This window comes from Ciconia boyciana, chromosome 13 (genome assembly GCF_034638445.1).
Source record: "Ciconia boyciana chromosome 13, ASM3463844v1, whole genome shotgun sequence".
Lineage (NCBI taxonomy): Eukaryota > Metazoa > Chordata > Aves > Ciconiiformes > Ciconiidae > Ciconia > Ciconia boyciana.
In genome coordinates, this window is record NC_132946.1 from 4,423,213 (window position 1) to 4,450,884 (window position 27,672).

Here is a 27,672-nt window from a genome sequence, read left to right on the forward strand (position 1 = left end):
CGTTCTTCAGGTGGGTTGGTAGCAGCCCTTCTCGTGCAGCAGTTGTTGGGTGGAGTAAGCAGCTTTTCTGCTCTTTCCAGCAGGAATCAGTGCAGCGTGTGGACTCGCTGCTCGAGCATTGCATGTGCCTTGCAAGGTTTCTATCGGTATTTTACTCTCAGTACTTAAGGCAGTTTAAGACTCCTCTCACTGCAGAGTGAACTTCGCCTGTTGGCTCAGTGGCTCTAAGCTAGCTCTTGTACATATTTAAGCCCTTCAATGGAATGTGTAAAAGCATCTTTCAAAAGCAGTGCCTGATCTTGGACTAGGAGCGCGTATGGCTTGAGTGCTAGTTAGGTGTTGCTGTGGTTGCATAGTGTCAACTGTTAGGCTGCAGTTTAAGATCTTCCCCCTTCTTGCAGTTTATTTTAGCATCTTAGTTCTGTTCTCCCTCTTATGCTATGGTGGATGTGTGAGAAGAGAAGGTATCTGATCTGAATCCCACAAAACAGTTTTCCAGGGCGTTTCTTTTCAAAGGTGTAACAAATGCTGGTGGAGCTCAGTGTGAGAGGAGGCAGCAAGCTGTGGCGTGGGAATGTGACCATCTTAAGCAGTTATTGCAGTGAAACCCTTCTTAACATGGAGCCACAGCTTCTGGCCACTGACCTTTGAAATTATGGCAAGTGCAGATGTTTTAACATGGATCAAAAAAAGGGTACGGCTTTAATAACCAGAAGATGTGACCTGTGAAGTCATTCTTTTTGGAAGTCCCTAATTCTGGGATGTTTGACACCTAAAATGGTTGGTGGCAGGCTTTTAAGTCGATACTAAAAGTATTGTGCAGATCGACACAGAAACCTTCCTTTTTGCTAAGGTGGGCTATGGCAATAAGTCGGGGGTTTTTTCCCTTCTGTGCCACCTCAGGGTCAGGTCTTAGCTTTTATATTGTCAGAAGCTTTGTGGAATGAGGTAAGGTGTGCTTTGCAGACTGCAGCCATCCTTGAAAGTAAAGTTTCTTGTGATAGGTTCAGGTCACATTTAAAATAAAATAATACCCCCTTCCTTTCCACACTTGCTCCTGGTGGTGCATTATGCATTTTTGCTGGAACATAACTTCCCAAGTGCAGCTTAAGTGGTTGTTTCCAGAGTTGGTCTGCTGGGCAGCAGCTTAACATCTAGGATGCCATTGCAACCTATCAATCCTTTGTGATTTTAAAGTTCTCTGGCTGTTACTGCAACTAAAACTGACTCTTTGTGCTTTCCAGCCCTCTTGACTTTGGTCTAGTTAGTCCCTCGCTGCTGCTTTTAATAGCAGTTTGCTGGTTGCGTGCAGCCTGTCTCTTCTTTTTGCTCCCGGTGCCCCCTGCAAACAGGGCTGCAAGCGGAGCAGGCTGCTGTTGCTCATCTATGTGAATGTCAGTGCTGTAGCCTGTAGGGTTACTCTAACCAGCAACCTTAAACTCCTTTATTTCTGTTTCCTCTCCAGTGAAAAATGGTGCTAAGATGGTAACCTGAAAGCTCCTGAAGATGTGCATCCAATTTGTTAAATAACTACTTAAAAGGTTGCACTTGGTTTTCTTTGTTCTGTTAAACCTTTTAAAGGTGACATTCAGGATCCCTTAAAAAAGGAAAGAAAAAAGGAGAAAAAATACTAAGGATTTGGAGAGGAAATGCTGTGTCCTCTCTCCTGGAGAGCTCTATGAAGTACAAGTAACAGAGGAGCACTCTCATGTATATCCTGGGGCACATAGGGCATTTCTCTTGTTCTTTTCTGTGTGGTCGCTGGGTTGATGGGGAAGAGAAGGCAGCTGCATTAAATGTTATGTAGAGCCCTGGCAGGTGTGTGCAGCACCTGGTAGTCCGTGGAGTCTGGCTCTTTCAGACACCACTGGGTTTAATAATGGTGCTGCTCAGAGAAAGGAGCTTCTGCCCCCTTCTCTTGGGATGCATGTGAGTTTGGGGCAAGAAAACTGGAAGTAAAACTCGCTCTGGAAGTGTCAAAGCTGCAAATCACATGGTTTCACATGCTCTTCTGTTCATCCCCACCCTTATACCACAAAATCAGAACAAAACAGTTCTTTAAATTGATGGCTTGGGAGATAGGCTGTGAGCCCAAAAGGGTTGGTTTTGTGTGCACGTGCTGCCGTAGCTAAGTGCTGAGCTGCTAGTGTCTGAGTTGTTGCTTGAACACAAAATGCCAAGCTGGCACCTATGTTTGTGATGTGGGAGGGAGGTTTTGGATTTTGGGGATTATACAGTATGATCTCGCACATGCCAGAAGTCTGAGGCAGGCAGAGTAGTACCCTTTCCAGGAGCTGACTGCAGAGATGCCTCTTCCTCCCTCAAAGCCTTGAATTTTCACTTTGCTCTTAAAATGAGCTGCTCGAGGCAATGGCATTAACTCTCCTTTCTAACCAGACTTTGTAAATATAGCTCTTTTTTTCATGACTCAATTTGGTAGGGGAGGCAAATGAGTAATCCAAAGCTCCCCACCTCTTGTGCAGAGCGTGGTTTTTTGCATACATCAAAATTAGCGGTCTCGTGCTGGTCAGAGAGATGTGACGATACGGAGCCCTGTTATTTAGCAGGAGGAGTGACAGGGGGTCGTGGGAAGGCACTGAAATGTCCAGCAGTTGACCTTGATGCCAGTCATCAGGGAATAGCTTGAAGGCATCAGAAACTTTCAGCTGAGTTGAATTAGTAGTTGCCCATTTTTGGAAAACAAGTAAGTCTGTTTAAAAAGTCTTACATTTTAGAGAAGAGCTCAGACAGCAGAGGTCAGTTTGGCTAGGAAAAATGGTGTCATTGTAGGTGGCAAGCTGTTAGGTGAATAAGATAAAACTGGACAGATTTCTTTCTTCTTGTACTTTGTGTTAATAGATGCAATAAAAATGGAGATTGGGTATTTCAGAAAATTATGATTAAGTGATACTGTCACCTTAATGGAATGATGAACTGCAAGTGAGATTGATTGGAAATCTTGTGATGTACAGACAGTCGAGATGTTTCCTGTAAGTCCTAAGTTGACTTGCAAAATGGGAAAAGTATAGTTAGGGATTTGAACCCAAGTAATCCCTAAAAATCTGCTCTCTTAATTGCTCCTGACTAAGCAATTTGCATTAGACTGGAGCAGTGACGCATAGATGTAGCTTGTACCCTGTTAATCCATAGCATCTCTTTTCAAAATATCTTCTGATGCGTTCCTGGTAACGCTGTTGACTGAGAATTGACTGCAAAAATGCACAGCAGAGCTCTGCACGAAGCTACAACACACGGTCCTTGTTCTAGCCACAAGCAGGATTTTAGTAAAGCCGGACAGCCCCGTGTTAGTGAGCTCGTGGCTTGCTTTTCACCGATGCGGTGATCGCTAAGCACTCCGCAGTTACCAAGAGAGCTCGCATCAGTAGTAGGCCTTGGTGGAAAGGGCATCGCTCACTTCGGTGCGTGTCTCGCAGTGCGGCTGCTCTTCTTGGGTAAGAGAGGGTGAGGAATAGGGAACTTTTGTGAGATAACTAGAGGTTGTGATTGCTGCCAGAGAAGTGTGAAGACTCCCTGTCCCTCTGGTCCATCTTAATAATGTTCTAGCCTGGAGTACTGTTTCTGAAGCTGGTCGTGATGCTGGTGTGGCTGCAGAAATAGTGGCTGCTCTTCGGAGATGTTTTCTGAACAATATGTGTGTTGGCTGTCTTGTAGGTATGGGGAGGTAAACATTCAGTTTTGATTTACTTGCCACAAAATGCTTCTAGTGTTATATTGTCTTATGTTTTTGTGTGACAAAATCAATTCTCTGGCTTTCTGCAGTAGAACTGTGTTACCTGGCTCTTAATGGAGAAAAAATTGTTCACTTCAGTTTCTGTTCCTTGATTTTTCTCAGATCTCAGAAATCCTTTCCTCCTCTTAGAGGGCGTACGTATCTGTCTAAAATCATTTGGTAAACGAGCCAGCTGCTAATGTCTTGTGAAACACTTAGGGAGTGTTTTAAAACTTATAAGCCAATTCTGTTATTAAATGATCTTCTGGTATGTTGTTCCTCTTCAGCACGTGCTCCAGATCCAAAAATTGGTGGCAGAGCTACATGGAGGCAGTTGTCATAAGTCTACCCCTGTTCTGTGCTCCTAAGAGGAGCTTTTGTGTGATATCTGTAGCTGGTTGTGCCGTTTTCTTAGCAAACCGAGCCGCTGCTGGAAACCAGGGGGTCTTGCCTACGAGCCACTGCCCACACAGTCCTATCTGCAGGAGGCCGGGGGTAAGGCTCTTGAGCTGGGGCCGATGCTTTTGTTTCAGCCTGGTTTCCCACTTTCGCCTGAGCTGTGGGCAGGCCTCTGTGCGAACCTGCTCAGCAGAAACCCCGCTGCAGGTCCACGTTTTAACCTCCGGCTTTATTTCTTTGCGAGGTGCGATGCAGTGTTGGTAGCTGCCTTGTGCGTGGCAAATAGGACTTGTTTATGCACAGCGGTTCTTGTCGGGCTTATGATCAGGGGATTTCTAATTTTCGGTTGGGATGATGCCGCTTAACACGATCGACCGCTGTTAAACTCTCCCTGCTTTTGCTAAGTGACTGTTACAAGGAGCAGCCCCCAGCAAATTGTGAACCCTTTGAAATGTTTCAATGAAATGCTTGACAGTAAGTCGGGCTGGTTTATTTCCCTTCTGTCGTGCTTTTTTTCTTTAAGGGCTGAATTTTTAGCTTTTCATTTTGCTGCTTGTCACAAGCCATGCATTATTTAAGTAGCTTCTCTTTGTTTCAGCAGCTTGAAACGAGCCAGAAATTCACCTTGCTCGCAGGCTACCAGCAGACACGTTTGCTGCCCGCAGGCTGAAAGTAGGAGTTGATGCTCTTCTGTCAACGTAGGTGAGCAACAGTGGTGTTGCTGTATGGGGGAGAGGCTAAAACACACAATGATTTGATGTTGCTGACATCTCTTTCAAGTTGCTCTTTTCTTTCTCCTCCCCCCCCCGCCCCCCCGTTTGGTTGGGATTTCAATTCCTACCTCCGCGGCAGTGCTTTCTGTCTAGTCCTGTTGCCTTGAGCTAGAGCCAGAAAAGAGCAATTTGAGGCTAGTTCCATCTCGGGTATGTGGGAGTTCAAGATTTCAAATGCTGTAAGTGGGGGGAAAAAATACATTACACTGTGTCTAGGAGGGGGGTCTCCCCCTGACTGTCGCTTTAAATTCCAGCACCATCTGAAGATGCTCATTGCAGCACAAATGTGAGGTGGAGGGAGTGGATTTGAGTTCTGCTCCAATTACTGCAGTCCAGAAACACCTGCATATACCAGGAGTTTAAATATATGCACAGTACCGATGCTTGCTATTTTTAGGTTAGGCTAAAAATATGTAACATGGTGTTTGCAGGGATTTTAAATGGGTTTTAGAAATCCTTGTGTAAGCGTTCTGTGTGTACCTGAGACCTGCTTCACCTCTTAGCAGCTGATCCGTCAACTTGTAGTGGTTGGGACCAGTGGATTTGTAGGTTATATTTTTGCATGTATGAGACGCTTGTTCAGAAAGTACGTGTGACTTCGACTGTCAGTCTGAGATCTAGTCAGTTCAGAGAACAGTTATATGTAAGTCCCTGATGGTCTCTGATTTTTTTTTTTTTCCCAGTAGCTGTTCTGTTAATGGGTGGTTCTCTTCTCAAGTTGCTGTAGGAAAAACCTTAACAGGGAGGATTTTATTGCCTGCGCAGTGAAACAACTTGGACATGCAGAGTTATGAATACACGGAGTAATGTGGAAAACGGAGGGGAGATTTGGTGGAGCCGCATCTTCAGCGTGGCGGTCTTCACTGCGCTGTTGGTGGGTGGCTTCGAAGTCGTGACAAGAGTTTTGTGTCACCTGGATACTGTATAAGGATTCAAGTCCCAAATCTAGTTGGTGTGCTGGACCACAGGTGGGATTTTTTTAAGAAAAAGGGGGGAAAAAAAAGCTTGCAAAATGTATATCTGCCTGCTGCTAGGTCTTTTTCTTTTAAAACGGCTCTAGTATCCTGTCCTTGACTGTATTGCAAAAAAGCTGATGGTCATGTTAGAGCTTGGTTATAGGTAGCCTTATTATTTACCTATAAATAGGCACTGAAATCACTGAGGTAGTGTGTGATAGCTTCTTTCCATCTGTCTTGTTTGCTTTTTATTATGTTGTTTATGTAGGGCAAGACCCTAGGGTGGCTTTGATCTTGTTACTTCACGTTCTTGGCGGCCCAGTGCTATAAACAAGAATAAACTTCTTATTCATGCCACTAGATGGAACTGGCCCATGCTTATAGGTATTTGTTTAAACTTGAGCTCTGTATTGAGTATTGACAAAATGAATTGCTAGCTCTCAGTGGAAGCTTGGCTTTTACCCTCAAAGCAGTGCTTTATTAAGCTGCTTGGGTTTTTATGCAGTCTGTTTTGAACTAGAAAAGTGGTACATTGCCAGTTCTTTCCAGGCTTGGCTTTTTTTTTTGTTGCCTTGACTGTGTATTACAGTTAATGCTATTTATTATATTCCTGCTTTTAAACCACCATGAGTCTTTTGGTGATGTGTGCACATCTTTCTCTTGTACAGGGGGGTAGACAGTCTGTTATCCCAAATTTCATTTCAGATTATTTCCTCTTTCTTGATGCTCAAAGTTGAAGTGTGCAAGTTTGTCTCTACAGGAACTGGAGTTGCCTATAGAGAATATGATCTTAATGTTAGTCTTGTGGCTTATCCCTTGTTCTTGAATGTGAACAGCTGCAGTTTAGCCAGCATTGGACAAAGCACCATTTGAGCTATTTGGGAGAAGATTTTTTTGGTGACTGTGCCGAGCATTTGCGGTGTTGACCCGCCCACGCGTACACGCATATGCAACTCTGCTAACACATTGCATGCCCCCGTAGGGGAGAAATATCCAAGCCACTTAGCTTTGCTCAGAGCAAATCTGAGCAGACACCTGTCTATCCTCTGTCCACGCCACTTGATGCTGCGAGGGCTGATTTGTGGCTTTCGCAAACATCCTTGTTCCTCCCCAGCCAGTCTTGGAGTGATCCTTCACCGTTTTTGCCTGCCAAGAGGTTCCTCTGTTGAGCATGAGCCTGCATGAAGGCAGCTGAGACGAGGCGGGTGCTAGCTGTGCAGGGGCTGTTGGTTGTTGCAGGGAGTGCTCTGTAGGACCAGCCTGCTGGGAAGCAGAAGTGGTTGGCCTGGGTACGTGAGCTGAAGAGGCCTGGGTGCTGCTCCTGGCTTTGCTGCTAGCCTGCTTGGTGGCCTTGGCCAAACTGGTCCTTTCCATGCTTCCATTTCTCCATCTTTTAAATGGCAAGAAGTGTACTGATCTCATTTTCTGAAGTACTGAGAGGGCTAAGCATGGAAAAATCCGATGCAGGACTAGGTGGTAGCTACTTATGAGTACCAGGGAAAATACAACTGTAATGTAGATGTGACCTTTTAAAAAGGACAGGGTTTTTACCAATATGCTTACAGTGATCCAGCTACTGAGCTGCGGCTCCAGCACCTGTCTGCAGTGATAAGAACAGCGCTTACATGCCATTCTGGCAAATAAAGTAAGATTTATTTCTCCTTGCTTATAAGGCAGAAGCCGAAGAACCTAGTGGAAACACTCCCAAAATCTTGGTTTTGAAGTGTTTTCAAAGCATCAGTATGCCCACAATACTCTAGGAGCTGCTTGCTGGAAATAGGGTGTGCTACTGAGGTTTCAGGGCTCAAATATAGGAGTAGTTGCATGTTTGTATTCATGCTGGTTGGGAGAGGCCTCTGTAGTTCCCTAGCCCAGTGTCCCACTCAAACATGGACCGTCACCAGTGCTGGGAACAGGTGAGCATGGCTGCTTGTAGCCAGGCCTTTAGGGTGGAGGTTCCCTCTGGAGAAGGCTGCTTCAGGCACTGAGCCGTGCTGCTGGCACCCTTTATGTGTGTTAAGGAAGTGTCCTGCCCTGCAAAAGGGAAAATGCTGCCGCCGTGCTCACTTATCCCACTGCCTGCAGTGCGAGGCTTTGGACCGTGTCTCTGCAGGCTGTGCTGCAGGAGGAGGGTGCGTTCCTGCCCAGAGCCGGACGACTCCCAGCGCTGCTGTGCAGCACGTGCGTTCTGTGAAATCTGGCTTGGGTTTTGGCTTTTGTAAGTGCTAAATTATACTTTTTTTTTTTTTATTTTATCCTGTATTAAAATATTTTGAAGATGGTAATGAGTAGTTCCTTGGGGGGGCTATAGATATGAGTACATAGTATGCATCTGAACTGATTTCTTCATCTTGCTGTCCTAGCTGCAAATCCTGTTCCCTGCAGAGGAGGTTAAGCAGAATTATTGAGGAATTTATACTGCTCTTGTATACTAGCAAACATGATTTTATAGCAGACCCACCATTTTCTTCTAACTTATGCATCAGTAAATATTTAATAATACAGATTCCTCCATGCTCTAATAATGAGATTAATACTTCTCAATAAAAAGACCTCCTTTCTCGTTCCAGTGATCAAATTGTGTTTGGAGTTCCTGTATGTATTCAGCTGCTCTGCGATAGCAGGAATTGAGAGCTATGAGCTGACAGAGCATAAAATGGAAACCTACTGTTCAGGATGCAGTGATTCCTCTGATCTCCTAATCCTGTTCGGGAGCCTCCAGCCGGCTCATTGTGCCTCTCTGAGAACAGGTGGGGGTAGCAAATTTTAGTCCCAAAATCTCCGTCCTGTGAAGGACCCTGATCCCTGTCATGCTCTCTTTTTGGTCTGAGAGCAGGTGGTGTATCCTGGAATTTGTACCAAACCCTCATTGAGGAGGAGATGTGTCATAAATCAGGGAGGTCTCTTCTTTAAAATAGCAGATGATGGCAAGAAAGTGCGCTCAGTAAGTGGGACTCGTTCTCATGCCGGTTCACAGTGCAGACACAAAACACGTGCTTATATACTGCCCTGCCAGGGGTGCAGCTTCTTTCTGACATGTCAACAGCATGGATGTTGTGGAAGTGAGCTCAAAGCGTCTCTGGTCCCTCTGAAGTTGTGCCTCAGCTTGGCAGCACACAGGGGAATTCGGAGTTTGATGCTGGTGCCTCCATTTCAGCAGCGTGGCTCACTTTGTGGTTCAGCTCCTCAATAGCTAGACTGTCAGGTCTGACCCATAACATTGGCTGTTCACCTCGGTGCTAGCATTTCTGCAGCACTTGTGCATGGTATGACTTCATGGCATTAAGTGCGATAGGGGATGGTTGTAATGACATCAACTGGTACGTTTGAGATGCAGGCTTACGTGGTGTTGCCCTGTGGCAGTTCAGGCAAGTGGCTTTTGCTCCTCTCACCAGTAGATGGTGGCAGAAACACTGCTATGTGAGTTGATGCATCAGGTTTTTGACTTCTTGGAAATGGGAGAAGATCAACATATGGGGAGGGTTTGAGTCCTGTCTGGACAGAATTGCATCCCATCCCCCCCCCCTTTCTGTGGCTGCATAGCTATAAGCATCTTCGTGTCTTCTCCAGAGAGGCTTCTTGGGCCTGATTGCACTCTTCAGTTGGCTGTCTTAACTGTTGGAGCAGAAGACAACAGAAACATGTCTGCTTTTAGGCAGTGAGAAGGTGGTACAGAAAAAATCCTCGTGGAGAGGCTGTGCTGGGAGAGCCAGGAGAACCCCCAAAATGGCCTGGCGGCTTAGTCTTGGGAAAGCCTGACTAGGGCGCTGCTGAGTTTGCCTTACTCTCTCCTGTTTTTATTTTGTCTTCTAGTTCCTCATGCAAGTCTGACTGTCATGCCTGGGCATTGACACTTTCGGGCACAGCAGTTTAAAATGGCAGAGAGAGGTGGAAATGAAGAAGTAATTAACTTGAACAGCTTCCGTAGTCACAGAGGAAAAGGTGAGTACCCATTTGTGCATATTTCCGAAACTCTCTTTGTAAAACTCTGCTTACAAGCAGCAGGATCCATAGATACTAAACCTGCAAGAGTGCTGTTAATGGGAACCTGCTAGTGGTCTGTTTTGCCGTGTCATGCGCTGCTCTGTTACATTTACTTCACAGCCGCCTACAGAAAATTCTCTCATTTTATGCTGACATGCAAAATATTTGGCTCTTGTCTTTCTCATGTTGTACTGCCTTAAGGCAGATTGCTAACTTCTTGGGAACACCATGTAGAGCTGTTTCAGTAGATCTGAGGGGCTTATGGTGTTCCACCCTTCTGAGGACCTCATAGGAGAGAGGCTTGCTTTGCATTCATGTCCTATAGGGCTGTATGCATTGGCACCCCTTCCTCCAAGAGTGGAATTCAAAATGATGCTTTCTGTGTATGCCTGAAAGATGATAAATGAATACTCAAGCTAAAGCATTAGCCAAAACGTGTCCAATTGTAGGGAAAGTGTGGTTATATGCTGTCTCTGCAGTACAGAAACCCTTTGTTTCTGGCTGGAGTGTCTCTCCTGAGTTCCAGTAGCTGTGCTCAGTAGCATCTATATTCCACTCTTGACAAGCCTTGAGGGACAAGATTGTAATCTAATAGCAGGATATCTTCTGCACCCCCAGTCAGGGGCCCGATCTCTCTTGCATAAGGTACCCCTGCAAAGTCACACTCTTTCAGAAGAGGCCAACTTGCACAGGGAACCTTATCTCCCCTCTAGAATGCATTGCACATTAATGAAAGAAAATGTATCATCCCAGAGATACTGAATGTTCGGGACGTCTCTTCAAAAATTAGGAAGTACTATGTAAGTGGCTTGTTCAGAATAATTTTTGCAGCAGCTTGACTCGTGCTGAAGTTTGGGATAGAAGAATCTCTGCATAAGTGTCAATGAGTGACTGTTTCATGTATGTGCCATTATGGTCTCTTGAGCTATAGTTGGTGCACGTGCTTTGCTCAAAGGGCTGAGGGAGGTAGGAGTGGCCGTAACAGTAACTTGCAGAGGAACCAGTGACCTTTGAGCGCTTCTTCTCTGTTGCTGCAATGCAAATGTGAAGATTGCTTTTCAGATGTTTCGGTGCTTGTGCCCTGTAATTTCACTTACTTACTTTTAGCAAATAGCTAATTTTACTTACTTTACTACAGACTGGATAAACCTCAGGGACGAAGGTCTTATCATGATATCGGATTCCTCGGATGAAGAATTACCTTTGTTGCTGGAAACACCAGCAGAGCAGCAGCATGAGGAAGATGACGATGATGTAGTCATCTTGGCAGAGGTAATTTTTCATTCTTGTACTTGCCCTGCTTTATTCATGGCCTTTATAGCCAACTCTTGTGCAAATATCTGATGCATTCCTTTTGATAGTCCTGTCCGATTACAGTAATTTACTTAGGATGTCTGAAATGAATGTTGAAATGATGGAATTTTGCTGGCTTTAAGTGTTTAATCATATTTTGGGCACAGGAGGGGAGAACTAGATTGTTAAACTGCATTCTATTTAAATTCATACTTAACGAAGGCTGTAGCTTCTGTAAAGTTATCTGAATCCAGAAAGGTGAAGTGCTTTGTAAGAGGACTTGATGTTCCTTAGAAGGCGGGTTTTCAAAACATGCCTTGTTTGACCTTGTATGCTTTATATTCCTCTATGCTGTTTGGATTCTTGGGCTGTTGCAAGTACTTACATGTTTGCAGTTTTACAAAGCCAGCCCATCTGAAATCCCTTTCCACTGGCACAGTGTCCTGGTTTTGGCTGGGATAGAGTTAATTTTCTTCCTAGTAGCTGGTATAGTGCTGCGTTTTGGATTTTAGTAGGAGAATAATACTGATAACACGCTGATGTTTTGGCTGTTGCTACCTGATGTTTACACTGGTCAAGGACTTTTCCGCTTCCCATGCTCTGCCAGGCGCACAAGAAACTGGGAGGGGGCACAGCCAGGATGGTTGATCCAAACTGCCCAAAGGGCTATTCCATACCATAGGGCATCATGCCCAGTATAGAAACTGGGGGGAGCTGGCCGGAGGGTAGCAGTCGCTGCTCGGGGACTGGCTGGGTGTCGGTCAGCGGGTGGTGAGTGGTTGTATCACTGTTGGTGTGTCATGTCCCCCCCCTTGGGTTTTGTTCCTCTCTTGCTCTCCTGTTGTTTTCCTTCTAATTACAATTTATTATTATTATTATTATTATTATTATTATTATTATTATTTTGTTCCAATTATTAAACTGTTCTTACCTCAACCCACAAGTTTTCTTACTTTTGCCCTTCCGATTCTCTCCCCCATCCCCCCAGGGGGGTGTGAGCGAGCGAGCGGCTGGGTGGTACTTAATTTCCGACTGGGGCTAAACCATGACACACAGGCAGTCACACAGAGGAGGGCCAAAGGCTTTAGCTTACCCTGATTATTTTAAGTGTCCAATTTCATATCTAAGCTATATTAAGAAAATATTCCACTTTTCTGTTAAAGTAACCAGAGGCATTGAGAAAACGGGTTGCAAAGCTGACCTTTCTGTTTCCTAGTTGAAAACAGTAGCAGAGAATATTCAGACTCTGGCATACAGCAGTCTGCCAGAGGCAAGAACAAGAGCAGAGATTAATGTTTTGAGCTTTGTTTCCTGCCTGTTTAAATAAATTGGTGAGAATGCAAATACGCCATCAGTTAGTTCCTCCTTCCCAGAGTATTTTACTGGGAGGGAAGTGGGGACTGAAGTGAGCTCAGGAAATTATTCCAGTCTGAAAGTCCTGTGCATCCCCAGTTCTGCCAAATGTTCTCTTAGCACCTGGGGACAGACAGAGGATGGAGTTCAGTGAAACAAAGATATGCGAGTTGCAGTTTTATGCCTTATTAAGCACCTTGCTAAACAGACTTTTCATCTGTTTCCTATCAGAAATTTGATTAGATGCAAAAGATCATTTGGAGCAAGGATTCTGACATGCAGGCAAGAACTCCTACTTACTCTTGTCTGTCTTCTTTTTAGACCCCAAAGCATCAGCAGCTTCTGCGTCCCAATGTCATCAGACCTGCTGCTCAATGGCAGGGTGCAAACACTGTGGGAGAAGGAGGATCTAAAAGTGCTGTCAAGCCCTTGAGGAGCATATATCTGCAAGATGAAAACTCAGCTCTGCTGTGTCAGGGAGACCGGTATAGTCACATGGTGGAGAGCAGTGCTGGACCAAGCAGAGATGAGAATATGAACTTTACCTTGCAGCAGCCTGGGCCATCTGAGCTTAATGGCTCCAGGTTTGAACTTACAAGTAACCAGGAGCCTGGCCCAAGTTTGCTTCCAGCAATAAAGACGAGTCCACAGCCTGTTGCTGATAGAGAAATCATTAGTCTGGAGAATGCAGACCTCCCACCACAACAGGAAGAAAAGGTGGAAGCCCAGGGATGGCAAGGAGAGGTCTTGGAGCCGGAGCAAAACCTTGGAGGAACAGCTGCTGCAACTACCACAGACCAGGAGATCCACAAGAACAGCCAGCTGGATCACCCATACTTCCAGCCGTTGGAAGGTGAGACACATGCTGTAGTAAATGGTTGGGCTCCTCAGCAAGGGCAGCCTGAAGCAGACCCAGGACCTTTGAGGGCATATGGAGAGGAGGCTCCCGGGCCAGCCTTCCCCCGACCCGAACCACAGCAGGATGGGATTCCAGGTCCCGCTTCGCCCCAGCCGGCGCATCCACCAGAAGAAACGGGTCAGCAGGCAGCGATAGACAATGAACAGCCAGGTCCAGCATTCCCTGCACAGGGCTCTCACGAACTTGGCTCTAGTAACGTGCCAGAACAAGGAGCTGCTGGGCAGGACCAAGACCTCACTGCACTGCTCATCAGAGAGACAGTAAGTATTCCCAGGGCTTGTTTGCCTTCAGTGCGCATGTTATTTTCAGACAGGTTTTTCGAGGTGTGTAGTATTCACATGCTCAAAGCACAGCCCTATTGACTTCAGCTGCAAATCCTCTTCATTTTGGCTAAGACTTAGCTGTGCACCAGGTGAGGAGCATGCAATGAACTGTCTTGGAGAACTTTGGTTTGAAAGACTAATCCCAGCAGTATGGCAGAAGTGGTGAGAGGATGTGAATCTTGAGGGCACTGTTTGCTTTGAGGTGGGCTATTGGCCAGTGAGATTTAAGAGAACTGATTGCAGGGTCTCAAGGGCACAGTGAGGTAAAATAATATGAGTCTGTTCCCTTAAAGGCTACTGCCCTCTCAGTTCTGCTCGTTTGTTTTTGTCTGGCTGATTCCTAACCCAACTCTAGATCTGGTTTAGGGATCGATGTAGAGCTAATCGAGCAAAACTGAGACACTGTCACTGGTAGAGGAATAGAGGGGTGCAGTAGAGAAGGCTTAGAGATACATGACTGAGAGCCATGACTGCTTTCAGCTGGCTTTCCTAGAGTACTTTGGTCCATGGCCATGTAGAGGGCACAATAGTGGCCAGGGGTTGCCCTTGCAGTGTGGATTTCCAAGCAGTAGCACTGAGGAATTACTGGATAAGCAGTGTGAAGGCTCGTCTGTGTTAACTCCACATGCTCCTTTTTGACTCTGCGTGTGAAGCTTAGTATGAGGGGGCACTAGCTGCAAGAACTGAACCAGCAAGAAGGGTACTCCTTTAACCTCTGGTATGTCCAGCAGCTTGAGCAGCGTGGTGTATATTTAAAAAACAAAACAAATGTGGTGATGCTTCACATGTCTAATGTTTGCCCCTCCAGTGCACACTCCTCCCTTTGATTGCTAGGGAGGAAGGGTCTCTCTTGATGCCTTATGGAATACTTTTTTTTGCAAACAAGTGTATTTTACTGCATCTGTATCTTACACCACCACCCCCATCCCCTCCAAGTCTTCCCTCCACATCCCATGTCTGATTCTATTTGAGAAAACTGGGGTTGAGGAAAATGTTCTTCAAGCAGCAGCCCAGCAAAATTCAGTTCTTTCCAAGTGAGACGTTGTTGATCAGTGGCTTGCTTTGAGATGGGCAAGTAGATGCTCTTGTGTTGTCAGGGTTGCTTGACAACCCTGACCTGTCCAGTCTTGCAAAGCAAAGTATCATTTGGTGCAATCAATTGCAAGACCTGTACAGAAACCCAAGGAGAGGGAGCAGCAAAGGGTGCTCTTTGCTACGTGGCTGATGCTAGGAGAGCTTTCACAGAAATGCCAGTAGAGCGTTTGTTGTCTGTTCTGACCTCATTCCTGGTGTGTCTGGGTGCTTTGGGTGGGTATATGTATTGTTGGGTTTTTTCCTTTTGCTTTGGAATGTTGTATTTCAGCACACAACCTGGAACTCCTTAATCTTCTGTCTAAAGGTAAATATTAGCTTTTCTTGTGTTGTAGATCATACCTATGTGTCTCTCCTTTCCATCCAGCCTGAATCACTCGTTAGGCCAGCTGCTCATGGCCCTTCACATCACTATCCATACTCTTCTTGTGAGAAAGAGCTCTTCGCAATCAACCTGTGGAGCAAAGGAAAGCCAGTGGCTTGCAGTATCCAGGCTGAATGGTTATAAATGGTCTCTTGAAATCCTTTTTGGCCCTTGTCTCAGGAGTGTGCTAGATAATTACCTATAAATCTCTGTCTTTGGTGCTGTTGCTAGGTTGTGCTACGCAGCTCCTCTAATACCTACGTAACCTTTAGCTTTTCCTACTGTAGGAAGCAAGATTCCCAGATGTGAAGAAGGAATATATTGAAGAGCTAATCAGCATCAAGAACTGCTATGACTTAAATGTGTAAGTACAAAGCTAAGAGCCAGGGTGTAGCATACAACAGTCTGGCTGCAGTCACATTTCCATTTCCCCACCTGCTAATGATGATCTTCTAGAGTATATCCAGGCTGGGAGTCAGCACTGTGGTGATAGTGCCAAAGAGCAGAGAATTTTTTTCCTTCTAATAGAGCTTTTCTTAAATCCTCTCTAATTCTGATGTGCTGTAGCTTCTCTGCTTTTAAGATAATTTGCTTATTTAAAGATATTACATATAATTTACTCTTAACTATTACTAGGGTTCTTAAAAAGGGTGAGTGTCAGGATTAAGGTGTTGATATGACTTCTATAAAACATAGTATGAAGGTGGGTTGGTGAGTTTTGAGTTGGAGAAAATAGTTTCCTACCTCTTCATTTCACTGGCTTTTTGCAGGTAAAGCTGACACTGTTTTGGACTCCCTTATTTAGCATCATGATGTTGGCTTTTATCCCCTTTACTTAATCAAGTAGCAGTGGTACTGTTTGAGTTCTCTTGCATCACTTTTTGCAGGTAGAATAGAGCAAACGCGTTTAAGAGCTGGTAGCATTGATTCTAGATGAAGAATACCTTAGTGTTCATCATGCTTGATATCTCTGGGAGTCATGTTAGAATCCAAAGTTTAAAAAAACCAAACAAACATTAACCTTATTGAGAAGTTTCTCAGAAGAATCTCCCTACTCTTTTGGGTAAAGCTTGCACAGCTGAAGAGTGAAGGATTGTGTGTGTTGGCACCAGCAACACAGAGGGGAGAACGGTTTGAAGTAAATCACTTGTGACTTGTGTCTGATGCTAGGTGACCCCTCTCTCTTTCTCTCTCTGCAGCTGTCACTGCTATCTCAAACATGTTGAAACTAGTTATTATGTGATACAAGAATGAGGAATAGGTGTTGGTTGCCAGAGTATTCACTGTATCTTGTATGAATCCGATGCCCTTTCCAGTTAACTAGGGCACTAATTAAGCAGTGTTCAAGAGCGTGAGGCTTAGAATTAGTTATTGGACTGTAAATAAGTTAACTGTCAAGGAACTAAGGATGATCCCATCCTTTGGGCCCAGATTTCCTATTCTGCTGCCTTTGCCTGTGTTGTGAAGTCATGTCTCCAAAGTAGGGCTTCTTGGTTAGAAAGTCATCAGACTGTAACTTCTTTCTTGTCTTTCGAAAGTGCTTCCCCTGCAGCGGTGGTGTGGTCAGCATGAGAGAAGCTTTCAGGTGCCCGCACCACGTACTTGGTGCACCTCGGTATGGATGGTTGCGTTGGGAGTGTAGAAGAAGGGTAGGGCCATTCCTCGGGGCGATTGGGCTGTTGAAGTTAGGCATCTGGCTGCAGGACCCTCTCACAGATTGTGTGAAAAAACTCGTTATTGTGTCCTGCGGGGATTTAGCGAAGCCTGATAGAATTAAATCCCAGTATTGGCTTCTATCAGTCTTAATGCGTTCCTTCCCTTTTTGCTCCTGAAATCTCTTCTCTCCTATTGTGTGCCACAGACCCAGCGAGAAGAAAAGGTGCTTACAGGCTTCCCTGTAGGCCATCTACAGTGTCTGCTCAGCGGTGCGTTACCCACTTACTGGATGATAAAGATTTCTTCTCCATATTTTTATTCCTTTAACCAAACTATCTTTTGAGTTGTCACTGCATCTTTTGTATGAGAACAAATGGGTCAAAGCACTGGTCAGCCTTGCTGGCAGGGTCTCTTTGATCTCCATGGTATGTCAAGCTGAATCAGGCTTGAAATATAATAAATAAGAGTGGCTGGGTTTGGGCAGGGATGAGGCTTTTAACTGGCTCTGTATCCTGTGGTGCAGATATTAATGAACAGTGCTGCAAGTGTGTGTGCATTGCGCGCTGGGACCCACTTAACTAATTGTCAGACACTGAAGGTTAACATCTCTGAAAATCCTGAGCATTGAAATGGCAACATGCAGAATAGTTCAAATGTATTCTGACTGTGCCCCGGCTGAAAGCCTTGCGTTTGAGCTGCAGTGATTTGAGCTCCTTGAAGTTTCTGTTCTGTTGGATTAAAACAGTTATCTTTTACAAAAGGCATGGGGGGGAGGGCTGGAAGCTATTAAATGCTCAGTGCCAAGATATTTTGTTGTTTTCCAAAATGAGTATCTTAAAACTTTCAATTGATGTGAAAGATAAGATGTGGGAGCTCCTCTTAGCAGGGTATCATCTATTCAGCTTTTGTGTGCAGAAGCATTCACACTCTGTCAAAAGCTTCTGGCTCAATATGTCAATACCTGATTAGACAAAAAGAAATGCCTCTGCTTTGAAAGTGAAAGCAGGGCTAAAGTAATCATGCCTTGATAGTGGGTTAATGCTTCAAGCCAGTTCAGATTGCTTAATTAGGGACTGATTTCTGACATCAGGAATGTAAATTAGCTGCAATTATGTCTTTGCTGCAACCTAGCACCTTTCTCATTCAAAGTTTTACAAATGTTAATTGCTTGTCCTAGCTCCTTTCAGGAGGATATTATTCTGCAGCTGGGGAAACTGAGGAACAGCTTCTGTTACTTGACCCAGGTATCACAGCTGGTTAGTGATGGTTGAGAATAAGCTGTGAAAGTCTGATTCAGACAGCCTACAGCAAGCTTCCCTTTCAAAAGGGCTTCTGAAGTATTTGTGGATCCTCTGGCAATGGGGTATTCTGAAACTACTTGCTAGAGTATTTTCTAAGCTGAAATACTCAGTTAAACTAAATTTACCTGACAAAGTTATGATTGCTTGTGATAGGACCTCAGGTATGCTGCATTTACAGGCTAGTATGCATTTTTTTCAGCAATTTTTAGTGATTATTTTCTAAATGCTGTTCTCACTAGACCAGTTTCTAGTGCGAATTGGACAATGCTGGTGTGATTTCAAGCTTTTTTACAGTGAAACCTGTGTTCAGAGTACATATTGTATGCAAATACAGTTTAAACTTGTTTCTGTCTCTGCTCTAACGTTAAAGTAGATAGAGACTGGAGGCTTTAATTAAAATTTGAATCTGTAAACTTCTGTCGAGGAAGACATCAACCTTTCACAGGTTTTGTAGGGGTTCGTATGCTTTTCCAATAGATGCATTTGGTGGCTTTCTATTAATGCTGCTAATGCTGTGACTGTTCTTTCCTGTATGGTCTTCATAATGTTAATTCCAGAGCAGCGGAAAGTTAGTACACCTTGACTCTTAGTCGTGCAGGGTTTGACATGTGCTCAAAGGAGGCACCACTTTGCATGGTTTTACCCGTGGGTATGAGTGGGGAAGTAAGCCTGATTGTTCACCTCTGGCATGGAGAGATACAGGCTGGTTAGTAGCTCACCTGTACAAGCTTCTCTTACGTAAATGTAATTGTTGAAAGACAAATCTATTTGTCTCGTACAGCCGATCATTCTTTACTTAATTCTCAGTCATTTACTTTCAGTTTGCTCTAGTCTGAGACCTCCCTTGGTTCTTACAGGGCAGGTTGTAACTTGCCTGCCCAGTCTCTTAATTATAAGGTACTAAAAATTGGACAAGCAAGGAATGAACCTGAGCTCCCAAACCCTAAAGTAACTATATTTATCTTTTCAGACTCTGTAACTTTCTTCTGGAAAATCCAGATTACCCAAAGAAGGAAGGCAGAGTGGTTTTAAATCCCAGCAGCAGTCTGCTTGCCAGCCAAGATGAGACAAAGGCAAGTGAGAGTATCTTCATGTACAGCATGCCTCCCATCCAATCTGTTCAACCTGAGCAGATCTTGGGATGTCTCGTTCTGTTCGTGTGTATTTGTAGAGTACCTGGTTGAGCCATACGTTATAGGAGGCCTCTGGGTGCATTTAAGATGATGTTAAATAGCAATACTTAGTTGCTTGCAAGATAACGTCAAGACTTTCCTGTTTTGCTGTTAGGTAGCTGCACCATATCTGCTCTCTTGCCTTCAGCGACACCCTCTGCCCTGCCTGCCTGTCAGCCACCCCATCTGAAGTGTTCATTTTGAGAACTGATACAAGAATTCCTTGGTCATTCTGTCACGTGAGGTAGACTTGGCCTTCAGGATTCCTGTGTGGCCTTTAGACATTGCCTTTCAGCTTCCTAACTGTGAATCTCCCTACAGTTTATTGATTTATTTTAAGTCCATTTGACAAAAATTCCTCTGAGCTGCTTTGAGTATGTTAAAATAGCTGTGTGTGGCCTGAGAGAAAGAGTAATGTCAAATACCTCTTTCTACTCTTGGAAGCATCTCTCAACCTCAAGCCAATAAAGTTGTTCACCCTTCATAGTAACTTAAGTGTATCCTCTCCTCGCTGTCTTGTGCAGCCATGCACAACAGCTTTCATAGAATCATAGAATAGTTTGGGTTGGAAAGGACCTTTACAGGTCATCTGGTCCAACCCTCCTGCAAGAGCAGGGACATCTTCAACTAGATCAGGTTGCTCAGAGCCCCATCCAACCTGACCTTGAATACTTCCAGGGATGGGGCCTCCACTACCTCTCTGGGCAACCTGTGCCAGTGCCTCACCACCCTCATTGTAAAAAAATTTCTTTCTTAAATCCAGTCCAAATCTGCCCTCCCTTAGTTTAAAACCATTGCTCCTTGTCCTGTCACAACAGGCCTTGCTAAAAAGTCTGTCCCTGTCTTTCCTGTAGGCCCCCTTTATGTACTGGAAGGCTGCTATAAGGTCTCCCTACAGCCTTCTCTTCTCCAGGCTGAACAACCCCAACTCTCCCAGCCTGTCCTCGTAGGAGAGGTGCTCCAGCCCTCAGATCATTTTCGTGGCCCTCCTCTGGACCCGCTCCCACAGCTCCATGTCCTTCTTGTGCTGAGGGCTCCAGAGCTGGACACAGTACTGCAGATGGGGTCTCACCAGAGCAGAGCAGAGGGGCAGAATCACCTCCCTCAACCTGCTGGCCACGCTTCTTGTGATGCAGCCCAGGATATGGTTGCTTTAAACTATGGGGTGTGGGTCCTGCTAGGAGCAGAGCTGCAGCATGGTACAGCTCAGGGCAGGTTACCCACACAAGTGCGTAGAGCAGTAGGCTTCACACCCATGCTGTGCTCTAAGCTGATGGTTAGATAGATGCTCAGGACTGGGTGCCATGTAACCTGAATTTTGGATGGTCTTGCAGAAGGTCCTGATCACTGAAAGAGTGGTTTGGGGTGTTCTTATGTGTATTTACAGCAGCCTTTTTATATCTTTCACATTTTCTCCTTAGGTGCCTAAAGTGGACTACTTTGACTTTTCCAAACTTGCCCCACTTGATCAGCGGTGCTTTATTCAGGCAGCTGACCTCCTTATGGCAGACTTCAAAATGCTGAGCAGCCAAGATATTAAGTGGGCACTACATGAACTCAAGGGACACTATGCAATCACACGAAAGGTTCTCTGGTTCAACTCTGTTTTCTTTCCTAGGGTTATCTCCCATGTCTGTGGAGAGCAGTGCGATGTCTTTTGCCATACTGTACCATCTGCTAGCATGTGGTTATGGTTTTTTTCATAATGTTCCTTTTAAGGAGGATTAATCCATTTAGTAGAGACTTAAAAAAAATTATTGGCCGGACAGAATGCTGCAGGAAGTTTTTACTTTTCTCTAGTAGGAGAACTGGGGAAACACCAGCTAGTTGATGGTAGGTGATGCATTAAACTGAGGAGTGTTCCTGTATGTTGCTGCTGAAGTGCAGTATAATTGCCAATAAAGCCTAGACATTTAGCTGAATCTTAAAACATTTAACTGCTGCTATTAGTTAACTGACTGCATGTAATTGAAAAGAAGCCCAAGTCTCACTGTCCTGTTTCTTCTCATTATGACTTGGGGAATGAGTCCTGTATTACTCATGAAAGAGTTTCACTGTAATGGAGCTGTGAAGAAACTCGTTTTAAGTATCAACAAACTAAATGTAAATGTGGCTTCAAGCTTTTGACTTGGATCTACTCCTCTGACATGCTCCTCTTGCTTGAGCTTATTTCTCCACTATTCCAGGACTTAACTAAAACAAAAACTCCATGTCTCTTCACTCACTTGATTGAGCACTGAGTACTTGAGCTTTGTTGTTTTTTTTAAATAAAAAACCAAACCCAACAACAACAAAAAGCTAAACCAGCTCCGTTGCATCGGAGTGGACACCAGCTGTATTAGAGTTAACAGCTGAGGTGTTGTGAAGTATCGTTCAACTGTTGTTTTTATGGAATGATTGTTTTATGAGTACATAAAGCAACAAGTTGAGCAAAGGAAAGAGGTATACTTGCCTCTATATGGGGTGTTTGGCTTTCTTGTTTTGGATCACTTATGCACATGTTTGTGCTGTGCTTCAGCGTGAAGTATGTGCTTCTGCTTTATTGCAGGGATTTAAGTCTGTATGTTGTTTTTTAGGCCTTTTCAGATGCCATAAAAAAATGGCAGGAGCTGTCTCCTGAAACCAGTGGGAAACGAAAAAGGAGGAAAGAAATGAATCAGTATTCATATATAGACTTCAAATTTGAGCAAGGTAAATTCCAAGCTGTATGTATCGTGCTCTCCGCGTGGTTATTGTAAGCAGAACTGGCTTGCAGCAGGAAGTACTGTTGTTGAAGAGGGATGTGGTCCCAAAACAGCTATGTTTCTGTCACTGTCTGGCATCTGTTTTGGAGATATTCTTCATTAGTACCTCTGCTTGGTACAGTGCTGTTCGAGATGCTGAAGTTAAGCAGCTAGCGGTGTACGGAGGAAGAGACATTTAAGCTGTTCTGGATGCTCCATCCCATGTCATTATGCCTTTAACTCTACTTTAGGAGATGTGAAAATTGAGAAGCGCATGTTCTTCCTGGAGAATAAGAGACGGCACTGGAGGTCCTATGACAAGCTCTCTCTTCTCCCACCAGTGCTACTGGAGCAGGAATTCTATGAGCAGAAAGTTAAAGAGATGGCAGAGGTGAGTGGTAGGAGCTGCTTTGATCTTGTGGTGCAGATGACTTCAACTACTGTAGAGGTCTTGGCCCTAAACATGGAAATCTGCCTCTCAGAGAAATTCAAATGCTGAGCAAAATGTTGAATAACTGCCTTTGTCCCTTTACTACCTGTTAACGTGTATGACTCTTCCTGTGTAACTGTTTTGGAGTGTCATGGTTTAACCCCAGCCAGCAACTAAGTGCCACCCAGCTGCTCGCTCACTCCCCCCTGGTGGGATGAGAGAGAGAATCAGAGGAGTAAAAGTGAGAAAACTCGTGGGTTGAGATAAAGACAGTTTAATAGGCAAAGTAAAAGCCACGCGCACACAAGTAGAGCAAAACAAGGAATTAATTCACTCCTTCCCATGGGCAGGCAGGTGTTCAGCCATCTCCAGGAAAGCAGGGCTCCATCCCACGTAATGGTTACTTGGGAAGACAAACGCCATCACTCTGAATGTCCCTCCCTTCCTCCTTCTTCCCCAGCTTTATATGCTGAGCACGACACCATATGGTGTGGGATATCCCTTTGGTCAGTTGGGGTCAGCTGTCCCAGCCGTGTCCCCTCCCAACTCCTTGTGCCCCCCCAGCCTCCTCGCTGGTGGGGTGAGGAGCAAAAAGGCCTTGACTCTGTAAGCACTGCTCAGCAGGAACGAAAACATCTCTGTGTTATCAACACTGTTTTCAGCACAAATCCAAAACATAGCCTCATACTAGCTGCTATGGAGAAAATTAACTCTACCCCAGCCAAAACCAGCACATGAAGGAAAAAACCAAACACAGAGTCTCATATTTACTTAAATATATAGCTGCTACTTTTGCTATTGAAAACCTTCCATACATCTGCTAATGTCAATGTATAGTCCATGATACAACACTGTTCTGGACTTTTTTTTGCTACAAAGTAGTAAGAGCTCTACTAATTAATTATTTCCTCTAATTGTTAGCAGGCTTCTCTGCTTCTTCAGGGCTTGTAATTGCCGCTCAGTGTTGGTGGTGAATAATGACCAGGCCCAAGGCAGTCTGTCCACTCACTCTGCCTTCCACCAGTTGACAGTGCTGTGTCTCCAGAACGTCTTGTCCTGTGCTGAGGACTGTGTATTTTCAAGCAGAACCCTGCAGCGCTCGCTGGTGTGTTGTCTTCCCCTCGTAGTCTGAGGGAAGACTGAATTCACAGCTCTGCACCTACAGTCCTGTCTAAAGTAGCTTCTTAAAGATCCTTGTCTCTTAGGCAGATGGATAGCGTCCTTTTAAACACAAGGCTAATGTTCCTTGGGGCTTTCTCTGGAGGGGCCCGTTGGGTGAGATCATCTCTGCCCATGGAAACCTGAACCAGCAGCCCTCCATAATACAGAATTCTGTTCTTTGTTCTTGCTGCCTTTGCTTCTCCCATCTGTTTTAGCTGAATCATAAATAGCTTAATGGATTGGAAGGATGGGCCGAGTGATGTTGTAAGCAGACAGTGAGCCTTTTATGGTGGTCTGTAAGTCCTAAGATAATGTAAAAGAGTGTAGAGGCTGGAAAATTGCTTTATCTATTCTGTAAATACAGATGCATATGTCTCTCTTACAGCATGCAGACTTTCTCCTTGCTCTGCAGATGAATGAGGAGCAGTATCAGAAGGTCAGTATCTACAATGTGGTCTCTTGAGTTCAGCTTATGCATAAACATTGCTTTGCACTTACTACTTCACAGACTCTTTTGGCTTCTGGAATGGAGCTTTTCTGAAGCTGCATTTGCACTGTGCTGCTTTTGCTGAGCTGGCAAAACCTGCATAGTGTGTGTTGGCTGGCTTTTAGAAAAGGTAGACAAGAGCCGAGTCCAGCAAGACAGTATTGATGCATGTAATGATCTGTAGTAATTCAGTCAGCTGCTGCTTGTATCTTTACTGGCCAGAAAAAACATTGCAGTAGAATAGTACCAGGTTTGCTCTTGCTACCACCATTATGTCTGTTTAGAACAGATTTGCTGCTGTTGGAGTTCTGCCAGTGGAAAAACCTTCCTCATTTGCAGAAAGGACTCTAAAAAAATTGAAAATCAGGTCTTTCCCTTTAAACAAAGAGAGAAAAGTTAGAGATCAGTTCAGCAGCTGTGGACTACCTTTTTGTTCTCAATGCCCATTTTTCTTACAACTTTGGAGATGTTGGACCTTTGAAGAAGTGGGCATACTTACTCTTTAACAGTGGCAAGCTTCTGCAGTAAAGAGGCTGAGACAAGGTCTCTCCAGGCAGGTGGGTAAATGTTCCTTTAGAGGGCAACAGATCTGAAGCTTGGTTTTCCCCATGTGAATGGTACGTACTCTCTGCTGCTTCCCTGCAATTGCAGCTTCCCGAACCCAAGATGCTTCTCTGCCTGTGAGCTAAGAATTATTAAAACACCGTGTGTTCCATAGCTTTTTGGAACCTGTCAAGCAGGACATGTAGATATTAAGTTACTTAAAACTGAGTTTCTGGTTGTGCTTAGTGAGCTTTGACCACCAAATAGGCTATCTAATGGAACAGTGTATAACTGTTGCTCTTTTTTAGAATTCACGCTGGCATTGTTTATGGCTTGCAGTTGTATATGCCTGTATGTTGCTATAGCTGTCGATGTTTTGATGATGCTAATAGCTCTGTTTATGGCTGCAGGATGGTCAGATGATAGAGTGCCGCTGTTGTTACGGGGAGTTTGCGTTTGAAGAACTAACTCAGTGTGCAGATGGTCACTTGTTCTGCAAGGAGTGCCTAATTAAATATGCTCAGGAGGCAGTCTTTGGCTCTGGGAAGGTAAGAATTTCCCAACTGCATGAGGGGAAAATGGGTAAATTGCTACTGGGAGATCACATCGCTGTTTGCATAGTGTTGTTGCTTAAATCAGATGTAACTGCACTTCCCAGGAAATATTTGAATGGAATTGTGTCCTGAAATCCAAATCCAACAAGTGAGTCTCACCATCAAGTGAAGCCAACAACTTCACAATAGGATCTTTGCTGATTAGAATTTCAGTTTTGCTAACCTCCGTCTTTTGTGCTCTGTGCTTTAGGAACCTGGATTACTAGGAAAACTTTCTACAGCATTCATAATAACACCAATAACTTGCACTCCTCTGGTTTTTCTTTTCTACCTAATAAACCAATGGTATCTGCCCAGAGAACACAATCTTATCTGACTTGGCCAGTCTCCTCCTAGCTAAGAGTGTTTGTCCTTCATAATATCACTGTGATCCCAACTTAATTTGGGGGTTAGTTCCTCGATGATTCTACTAACCTTCTTAGACTCCAATTTAGCTAGCAATTATCCTGGTACTTAGCTGAGCTATAAACGAGTCATTAACCTGCTCTGAGGTGTGCATGCTCCTTTGCCTTGAGATATGATGATCAAATTGTGGGATGCTTTTGTACTCTGGGATCTATATTTCATGTAAACATATAAACCGGCAGCTGTATTTTTTATGACCGTATTGACAAGAATGCACCACGCTGTTCGTGAGCAGAGTGCTAGTTCTCAGCAGAGGCCGCACAGTAATAACAGGCCGCTCCGTGGTCACAGTGAACTTGGAGTGAGTGAACTGTGATCCCAGCTATCAACAGCATCTTCACGCCCAGTGTTTGTCTGAGGCCTGATCTGTTTAACTGCTCGTGTTCTTTCCATAGCAAACCTGTTCTCTGGCAGTCATCTGCTGACTTAAGCTCTATTCTCTCTAAGCAAGGCTCTGTGCTGGTTTATTTGGAAATGTTCTGGGTACTGAGTTCTTGTCTGTCGCCAGCATCATACTGAACCTGAGCTCTTTCCTTCCAACCCTAGTCAGAGCTCAGCTGCATGGAAGGCAGTTGCACATGTTCATTCCCCACCAGCGAGCTGGAGAAAGTGCTTCCAGAGAACATCCTCTGTAAATACTATGAGCGGAAAGCTGAGGAGGAGGTGGCTGCTGCCTGTGCAGATGAGCTTGTCAGGTAGGTGTCCAGCAGAGGATGCAGACTGCACTTACTGTTGTAGAAAATTGTTCCCTGAAACCCCTAAATGTGTGCTGGCTATGAGATAGGTAGCTTTGAGAGCTGTATTATAAATTCAGGCTTCTGCCTTCCCAGGTCTGTTTTTATTCAGGTCGGTCTGCCTTTGACTAGGAGCAGATTAAAATTCAATAGGCTTGTCTCCCCCAAGATGTGCTTGCCAGCTCTGTGCTGATCCTCTAAATTACATGGTCAAAAGTAGTGCTGAGCATATAATATTTTGATTGCAAACAGGGAAGTGATTGAAGAAATATGAGCAAAAAGGTGGTAGTCAGCACATCCTGGCAGCAAGTGTTTGGTTGGCAGCTTTATTAACTACCATGTAGCTATTTGACTAAATCCGCTTTCAGCAAAGATATGTTTGGCACTCTGCATTAATGGCATCTTATTTTGGGCTGCAGGTGTCCATTCTGTAACTTCCCAGCTCTACTGGACAGCGATGTGAAGCGGTTCAGCTGCCCTAATCCCCGCTGCAGAAAGGTAACTGGGGGATACTTTGCCATTTGGTCTCTTCTGGAGTGTTGGGCAGGAGAGCTGGGAGGACAACTCACATCACCTGGTAGCAGGTGAATGAATATCTAATGTGGCTGCATGGGGCAGCAGTCAAAGTATTTGCTGGATCCTACTGATATTCTATAAAATTGTGTGGGTGGATAGATGAGATAACAATATCCCTTTCTTTCCTATGAAGGTGTTGGCTAAAAAAGCTTCTAGATGCCTTAGGCTGCTGTGTTGCATATACAGAACTGGTTTAGGTGAACAGGGAGCTGGGTGTTTAGAAGGTATAAAACCAAACTGTAATCCTTTATCTAATGAAACTTCTGGAGAATGAGCTGAAACGACCTTACATGCTATCCTTAAGAGAATTAGCATCTGCGTTTTTCTTTTATGCTGTCGCCTGAATACAGATTCAGTTTGAAATGACAAAAAACTTGAAGAGCTCACTGAAATGTGTCCATTCAAAGGGCAGAAGATCTTTGTGCTTCTCTCAAAGTTTGCTAATAGCCATAACAGGAGAATCGTCAGGCCCAATGGGGGGATGGAGTGGGGAAAGCTTGCTGCTGCTTCTGCACCATCTGTTTGGGGGAAAACCAGAAGCATAGAAATGTGTTTCCCAGTCTCCTGAATGTATGCAGAACCCCACTTATATCTGGTGCCAGTGAGCTGAGGCCAGTTCAGTATCAGTGTTTAGCACTGAAGCTACAAGGCATCTTGCATAACTTTAGCCACAACAGTGAATTC

The 27,672-nt window shown here is 44.6% G+C and overlaps 1 protein-coding gene across 4 annotated transcripts in view; it reads left to right on the forward strand.

The window, feature by feature from the left end:
• RNF216 (ring finger protein 216) overlaps positions 1 to 27,672 on the forward strand; it is an 84,825-nt gene that overhangs the window by 6,177 nt on the left and 50,976 nt on the right. The window contains exons 2-14 of one of the 4 annotated variants that reach the window (XM_072877583.1): positions 4,728 to 4,831; positions 9,672 to 9,800; positions 10,981 to 11,114; positions 12,810 to 13,667; positions 15,474 to 15,550; positions 19,114 to 19,216; positions 20,737 to 20,901; positions 21,892 to 22,006; positions 22,290 to 22,429; positions 24,015 to 24,065; positions 25,070 to 25,207; positions 26,225 to 26,373; positions 26,832 to 26,910. In XM_072877583.1, coding sequence (XP_072733684.1) covers positions 9,734 to 9,800; positions 10,981 to 11,114; positions 12,810 to 13,667; positions 15,474 to 15,550; positions 19,114 to 19,216; positions 20,737 to 20,901; positions 21,892 to 22,006; positions 22,290 to 22,429; positions 24,015 to 24,065; positions 25,070 to 25,207; positions 26,225 to 26,373; positions 26,832 to 26,910 — 2,076 coding nt within the window. In that variant the 5' untranslated portion in view covers positions 4,728 to 4,831; positions 9,672 to 9,733. Of the gene's footprint in view, positions 1 to 4,727; positions 4,832 to 8,428; positions 8,609 to 9,671; positions 9,801 to 10,980; positions 11,115 to 12,809; positions 13,668 to 15,473; positions 15,551 to 19,113; positions 19,217 to 20,736; positions 20,902 to 21,891; positions 22,007 to 22,289; positions 22,430 to 24,014; positions 24,066 to 25,069; positions 25,208 to 26,224; positions 26,374 to 26,831; positions 26,911 to 27,672 lie in introns of those variants that run through there. The other 3 variants (XM_072877581.1, XM_072877584.1, XM_072877582.1) reach the window with 3 other exon arrangements.